This window comes from Nerophis lumbriciformis, linkage group LG06 (assembly GCF_033978685.3).
Source record: "Nerophis lumbriciformis linkage group LG06, RoL_Nlum_v2.1, whole genome shotgun sequence".
In the NCBI taxonomy this organism is placed as follows: Eukaryota; Metazoa; Chordata; class Actinopteri; order Syngnathiformes; family Syngnathidae; genus Nerophis; species Nerophis lumbriciformis.
The window spans coordinates 14,400,951-14,409,209 of NC_084553.2; the positions used below are offsets into that span (position 1 = coordinate 14,400,951).

Genomic DNA, 8,259 nt, shown 5'->3' on the forward strand with positions numbered 1-8,259 from the left:
ACTCACCAGCAGGACTTGAGATGGTGACGAGGCGACCTTTGGCCTGTCGCAGCAGCGACAGGAAGCACTTAGTGACGTTGAGCGTTCCAAAGAAGTTGACCTCCATGCAGCCGCGGAAGTTTGACATCTGCGACAACTCGATGTCGCCAAAGTTGACGCAAATTCCGGCATTGTTGACCAGACCCCACAGACCTGACACACACACACACACACACACACACACACACACACACACACACACACACACACACACACACACACACACACACACACACACACAGGGTCAGTGTGCCGCGTGTCTCAGTGGCGAGGATGGCAAACGGCGGTGCTGCTCGGTACCTCTGAGGCCGAGGCGGGCCCGGACCTCCATCAGCGCCTGTTGGAGCTGCTTTGGCTGCGTGATGTCCACCTGCAGGAGGGTGAGTTGTGACGAGCATGTCCTCTGCAGCTCACGCGCCCCCTCCCCCGACAGATCCAACACTGTGGCGAACACCTGGAAGCCCAGAGCATCGAGACGCCTTGCTGTCGCCTTCCCGAAGCCCGAGTCACATCCTGCAGGGAGACAACATCATGTGACATCATCAGTTTACAGCATCATGTGACATCATCATTTTACAGCATCATGTGACATCATCAGTTTACAGCATCATGTGACATCATCAGTTTACATCATCAGTTTACAGCATCACATGACATCTTTATTTTACAGCATCATGTGTCATCATCAATTTACAGCATCATGTGACATCATCAGTTTATAGCATCATGTGACACGGTTGACATCATCATGTGACATCATCATTTTACAGCATCATGTGACATCAGTTGACATCATCATGTGACATCATCAGTTTACAGCATCATGTGACATCAGTTGACATCATCATGTGACATCATCAGTTTACAGCATCATGTGACATCAGTTGACATCATCACGTGACATCAGTTTACAGCATCATGTGACAATCAGTTTACAGCATCATGTGACATCATCAGTTTACAGCATCATGTGACATAATCAGTTTACAGCATCAAGTGACAATATAATGTGACAGCGTTATGCGACATCATCGACTGACATAATGATGTGACATCATGCGATATCATCGACTGACATAATGATGTGACATCATGTGATATCATCTGACATCATCCAGTGACAATATAATGTGACAGCGTTATGCGACATCATCAACTGACATAATGATGTGACATCATGCGATATCATCTGACATCACCAAGTGACAGTATAATGTGACAGCGTTACGCGATATAATCGACTGACATAATGATGTGACATCATGCGATATCATCTGACATCATCAAGTGACAGTATAATGTGACCACGTTATGCGACATCATCGACTGACATAATAATGTGACATCATGCGATATCATCTGACATCACCAAGTGACAGTATAATGTGACAGCGTTACGCGATATAATCGACTGACATAATGATGTGACATCATGCGATATCATCTGACATCATCAAGTGACAGTATAATGTGACCACGTTATGCGACATCATCGACTGACATAATAATGTGACATCATGCGATATCATCTGACATCATCAAGTGACGATATAATGTGACAGCCTTATGCGATATCATCGACTGACATAATGATGTGACATCATGCGATATCATCTGACATCATCAAGTGACAGTATAATGTGACAGCGTTATGCGACATCATCGACTGACATAATGATGTGACATCATGCGATATCATCTGACATCATCCAGTGACAATATAATGTGACAGCGTTATGCGACATCATCAACTGACATAATGATGTGACATCATGCGATATCATCTGACATCACCAAGTGACAGTATAATGTGACAGCGTTACGCGATATAATCGACTGACATAATGATGTGACATCATGCGATATCATCTGACATCATCAAGTGACAGTATAATGTGACCACGTTATGCGACATCATCGACTGACATAATAATGTGACATCATGCGATATCATCTGACATCATCAAGTGACGATATAATGTGACAGCCTTATGCGATATCATCGACTGACATAATGATGTGACATCATGCGATATCATCTGACATCACCAAGTGACAGTATAATGTGACAGCGTTATGCGATATAATCGACTGAAATAATGATGTGACATCATGCGATATCATGTGACATCATCATGTGACGTCTATTAATTCAAATCAGTTTTAAGTGAACGAAAGTTGAGTGGAATCTGCTGGGGGGCGTGGCCAGACGTTCAGCTCTGCCTTGATTGGCTGATCTCCTGGGCCTGTAAGCGGTGCGAGAGAAAGATGGCGGATGTGTCCTTCTTCACGCTTCACGTGCCTTCCAGGAATGGAAGCGGAGCGGCAGCCGGATTTCCTAGAAGAATCTGCCGCAGGACTGACTGTTCTCTTGGCGCTTTGTGAGAGGGCGGCCATGTTGGCACGGCGTCCTTGAAGGCCTGCCAGGAGCACATCCCAGAGGAAAGCTGCCTCCTGACACAAATACCGCCACGCCACGCTGCACGTTGTGCACGAGCGATCCACTCTTTTCACGCCGCTATCCGATATCGTGGTAGAAGTCAAGATGGCAGCGTGCGGGAATACTTTGAACCGTGACATGTGACGTTCTGATGTCCCGAGCTGACCTCCTGTCGCGCCTTGTTGGACTTTGGCTCACAAACACACACAAAAGATTGCGAGGAGAGTTGTAGTTAAGCCCCGCCCACTTGCAGGAGTCCTGTCAATGAGCGCTGAGCCAGGCAGCGTGGGAGCCGTGCAGTCATGTGACCGCCTTGTCAACATGGCGACAGGATGTCAGGCCATCGACCCCGGACCCGTCACGCCTCCTCCCACAAAGAATGTTCCTCTTTGTCCTCAGGCGCCTTTTCCTCCTTCCACTGAGACTTGCAGACCGCCTGCAGGGCCGCGCTGAGTCGTCACCCTAACCCTAACCCTGAGTCCTCACCCTCAGTCACATCATCAACTACTCGAGGTGCACAACTGAATTGCTATGGAGTGAAATTACTGCCTAAACTCCACATAAACACAAAAATGATTTTACTCACGCCCAACGGTTCGCAAGTAACAAAATGTTTTATTCAATGAAAAAATTATTTGCAAATCAAAAAAAGTTCTATTCAATTAAAAAATATATGATAATAAAAAACAATTTTCTTCAATTAAAAAAACGAATGACAAGTAAAAAAATTTTTTATTTAAAAAAACGAAAACGATTTCCAAGTAAAAAAAAACATATTAATTCAATTTTTTAAAAAATTGCAAAGAAAAACATCTATTTTCCACAATTAAAAAACGATTTGCTAATTTAAAAAAACGATTCACAAGTATGTAATACATTTTCTGCAAGTAAAAAAACGATTAGCAAGTATAAATACAATTTTCTTCAAATATTTTTTTCTTCTTTAAATAGAAAAAAACTTTTGCAAATTAAAAAAATATATATTTTAGTTGGATAAAACACGCTTCACAAGTATAAATAAAATTTTCTTAGTTACATTTTTTTTCTTTAATTAAAAAAACGATTCAGTATAAAAAATGTTTTATTCACCAAAAAAAAAACGATTTGCAGGTGAAAAAAAAAACGATTTGCAAATAAAAATCTATTTTCTGATAAATACAATTTTCTTCAAACATTTTTTTTCTTTAAATAAAAAAAATATTTGCATGTAAAAAACAAAGTATTTGGATAAAAAACAATTAAATATATGTATAAATACAATTTTCTTAAATTAAAACAAAAAAAACGATTTAGTATAAAAAAATATTTTATTCAACTGATAAAAAACGATTTGCAAATAAAAAACTATTTTCTGCAAATACATTTTTTTTCTGCAACTAAAAAAAGTATAAAAACACATTTCTGTAAGTAAAAAAAACATTAACAAGTTTCAAAACATTTTTCTTCAGATAAAACTATTTTATTCATTTAAAATACTGATTTGCAAATAAAAACAATTTTCTGCAAGTCATTTTTTCCCTATAGGCCAAAAAACGATTTGCAAGTATAAAAACAATTTATTTTAAAAAAACAAAAAAACACTTTTTTCAATTAAAAAAGTGATTTTTTTTTTTTGCAAAAACAAAATAGAAAAACGATCCGCAAGTCGAAAAACAAATTTCTTTAAGTTAAAACTTTTGGCATCAATTGCACTCAAAGCACCCGTAATTCACACTCTACATCTACAGGTGGTGCTCCCAAGTCAATTCCAGGCCGTCAGAACAACTGTTATGTGCCGTCCACCAAAAGCAACACAGAAGAAGAAGGAGCGTAAAATGGCAAACATTAGAGAGGGGAAGTTACAGGTGAACTTACAGGTTGAGCTTGTTTTGCAAAAACTTGCGGAAAATTGTTTCGGCTGTAAATTCACTCCATAAATCACGGTTCTCTTTCATCCCGATACAACATTTTTTTTAATAAGAATTAATTTGAAAAAAGACGTTTTTAGGCCATCTTTGTAAGCATGCATGTGTGTGTTGGCTGCACGACTCGGTCAAAGATCAAAGGTCAGTTCAAAGTTAATAATTCTAACCAGAAGACATCAAAGAGCTGGTGTGTTGCCATGGCGATGACTTGAAAAAAAAAAACAACGTTTTTTTTTTTTGTCCAAACTTGTTGGACATTCCACACGGTGTTCTGCATCTGATTAGCTCATCAACCTCCACCTACACACACACACACACACACACACACACACACACACACACACACACACACACACACACACACACACGCTTGTATTGCTCATCTTCTTGAGACCTCTGAAAAATGCCTACCTCTTTAGGACCACCCTTTCTAGACATATAAAGATTTGTATTTACAACATGAATAGTATATACATACTATGCAAATATAAACACGCTTGTTGTGAAAAATCAGTTGGAATTTCACAAGAAAAAGGTCACAATTTCACAAGAAAAACGTAGAATTTTGGCAGTATTATAATAAAAGTCGTAATTTTAATCGACGCAAGTCAAAATTCTACAAGAAAAACTGAACATTTGTGCAAAAAAGTTGGAATTTTACTCAATAACAGTTGCAATTTTACAAGAAAAGCTTAAAATTTGGGCAATTTTATGAAAAGAGTCGTAATTTTACTCGACAAACATCACAATGTTATAAGAAAACTTAAAAATGTTGGCAATATAATGATAATCGGAATTTTACTCGGCAAAATTATGACAAAAGTAACAATTTTGCTCAAAAAATTTCACTATTTTACAAGAACAACAAAAAAATTGGCAACATTGTGATAAAAGTTAGAAACAGAAAGAACATGAGAAATAGTTCCCAATTTTATAACAAAAAAGTCGACACATTGTGAGAAAAAGACTGCTTTTAGTTAATTTATTTTTGGGGAATTGTTTTGTTTGAAATTGGTTTTTAATCTTCATTATTTACTTCGTTATTACAGTATGTTTCTATATACATTTGTATTTTTTATTAATTTTGGCTAAAGGGGGCGCTTTTCAATTTCTTACACACACTTGTTATTTCATATGGAGACCACTTTTAAAACCGACACACAGTCAATTTGAAAAATCCCTCCTTTTTGGGACCACCCTAATTTTGATAGATTTCACCACCAGGGGTGCAAATGAGATCTTTATTTTTTGTTTTTTGTAATGTCCTTCAGGCCGATGACAAAGGAGTCACCGACCACAGATGGTGCCGCACTTTGGCAACCCAGCTGTAGAAGTTAACTGTCACTATAGTCTTAGTACCGTAGTGTATTTGTTCATCCTATGGTCACATATGGGTTGTCTTACGTCAGCACCTGAAGTCGTAAAATCAGCTGTTCACCTGGCGGGGGTTTTTCGGGGATGAATAGGGAAGTCCTTCTTTAGCTGCCGTCTTCTTTTTATCATATATTGCTGCCTTTGCACCTGTCAATGTTTACTTTTGTATGCACATTAAATCAACAAAAAAATCCTGACTTTGGAGCAATGTTCACGGACTCTAGTATTTGGCTCTCTATTAGATGCAATGGTTTTCCGTATTGGGACCATGATTTCGGTCCTTATAAGGAAGGTACTTTTCCTTGTTGATGCCTCAAGAAGGGTAGAAATACAAGAACTCCCCCCCGCCCCCCACCACACACACACACACACTCACACACTGCCACTGATAAGATTAAGTAGGACAAAGAGTATTGACAAAGACCTTTAACCTCCAGAAGGGACTTTCTTGACTGCTTTGCTCTAAAGTTGAATACACCCACACACCCACACACCCACACACATGCACATTTCGGGCCCCGTAAGGTAAGTAGAGCGGGTGGAGCCTCCTCCCTACCTGTAATGACGACGGCCTTCCCCAGGGCGGGCAAGGTGGCGTGCGGCGTGCGGGCCCTGGCGCACAGGAAATAGGCGAGTCCCAGCAGCGCCATCAGCAGCCCGACGGGCACACACAGCGCCCACACGCGCTCCATCAGCACGGTGGCCCCCAGCCACGCCGCCACGGTGGAGGCGGGGCTCAGGTGGGTCGCCAGGATCCTCTTCATGACGCCGTACGCAAACATGGCCACCACCAGGATGCGGAGCCACGACGGAAGAGCCAAGTCGTCCATGTTGAGCTCTTCGACACTTCAGTGTGCGTGTGTGTGCAAGCGCGCGTTTGTGTGTGTGTGTGTGTGTGTGTGTGTGTGTGTGTGTGTGTGTGCTGACTGTGCGACCGCTGCTGGACTGAACACTTCTCACTCTCTCTGTGTTTATATAGCGGAGCTGGGGGGGGGGGGGGGGGGGGGGGGGGAAGCAGGAGGGGGTGTCTAATCACACACACACACACACACACACACACACACACACACACGTGCACACACAAACATAAGTTGACACTCCACGCCAGCAGGGGGCAACATGCTAGCAATGACGAAGACTTGGAGTCACATTCAATTGTTGTTGTTGTGAAAAAAGGGGGCGTGTCCTGACACGATTACCTGGTGACCTGCTGACCTTTAATCCGACCCACAAGTCGCTCCTCGCGTGACGCAGGGATCGGCTTTAAGCGGGGAACATCGAAGATTAAGGAGGCACAACGCCGCAGGAGGTGGACAAGACAGCACGCCATGGGGCACGCCAGGTGCTCCACTGACCTGGAACGCCGCTGCCGCCGCCATACGTACTTATAGCTTACCATGACTCAGCGATTTCCTGCGTGCCCGACATGACCCGGCATTAGCACGATGGCTAGCGTCACGCTAACTCTAAAATGTTTCCACCAAGGGCAAAACACTGATATTTTTAATTGACAAAAAAAATAAAAAAAATAAATATATATATATATATATATATATATATATATATATATATATATATATATATATATATATATATATATATATATATATATATATATATATATTTATTTTATTTTATTTTATTTTTTAATTTGAATTTTATTTATTTATTTTTTTAAAAATGTTATGACTCAGACCCTTCTGGGACCCCGGAACTAAAATTTTATGTATATATTGTATTAATTTATATATATATTAAATATATATATATATATTAGAGATGCGCGGATAGGCAATTATTTCATCCGCAACCGCATCAGAAAGTCGTCAACCATCCGCAATCCACCCGATCTAACATTTGATCAGAACCGCATCCGCCCGCCATCCGCCCGCACCCGCCCGTTGTTATATATCTAATATAGACGATGCAAGGCATTAGTGAGGTTATAAAGCTTTTGCCTGTTAAAGAAAGGAGACTGATCCAATGCAGCACAGACATTCGCGTGCCACGCTGTCACGATCCAGACGCACACCAGTGCGCAATCATATGGGAGCCGCGCTGAGCGCACCTCCAAGCGCGTCTCGCTGCCGGCGACGGCCGGGTATGGGCCCAACGCTCCAGCGCCATCCATTTTCAGGGCTAGTTGATTCGGCAGGTGGGTTGTTACACACTCCTTAGCGGGTTCCGACGTCCAAGGCCACCGTCCTGCTGTCTATATCAACCAGGGTGAGCCCCACCCCTTTCGTGAGCGCACTGCGCGCGGAGTGACCCCTGTTACGCGCCCCCGGCAACAGGGGTGGCGGGCTGGTAAGCTGCGCGGGCGGAGCGCGCGGAGTGACCCCTGTTACGAGCCCCCGGCCACGGGGGTGGCGGGCAGGTAAGCTGCTTACCTGCTGCGCGTGACGCCGGCCGCGGCGAAGGCGGACGAGGCGGGGTGTCGGTGCGGTGGGCGCGGTGGTGACCCTGGACGTGCGTCGGGCCCTTCTCGCGGATTGCCTCAGC

General features: G+C 42.4%; 1 protein-coding gene across 1 annotated transcript in view; it reads right to left on the reverse strand.

Annotated features, from left to right (window-relative positions):
• hsd11b2 (hydroxysteroid (11-beta) dehydrogenase 2) overlaps positions 1-6,669 on the reverse strand; it is a 9,912-nt gene extending 3,243 nt beyond the window's left edge. Inside the window, exons 1-3 of the mRNA XM_061963781.2 lie at positions 6,314-6,669; positions 340-552; positions 7-192 (exon numbers count right to left, since the gene is read on the reverse strand). Coding sequence (XP_061819765.1) covers positions 7-192; positions 340-552; positions 6,314-6,587 — 673 coding nt within the window. The 5' untranslated portion in view covers positions 6,588-6,669. The remainder of the gene's footprint in view (positions 1-6; positions 193-339; positions 553-6,313) is intronic.
• Between the last annotated feature and the right edge of the window lie 1,590 nt (positions 6,670-8,259).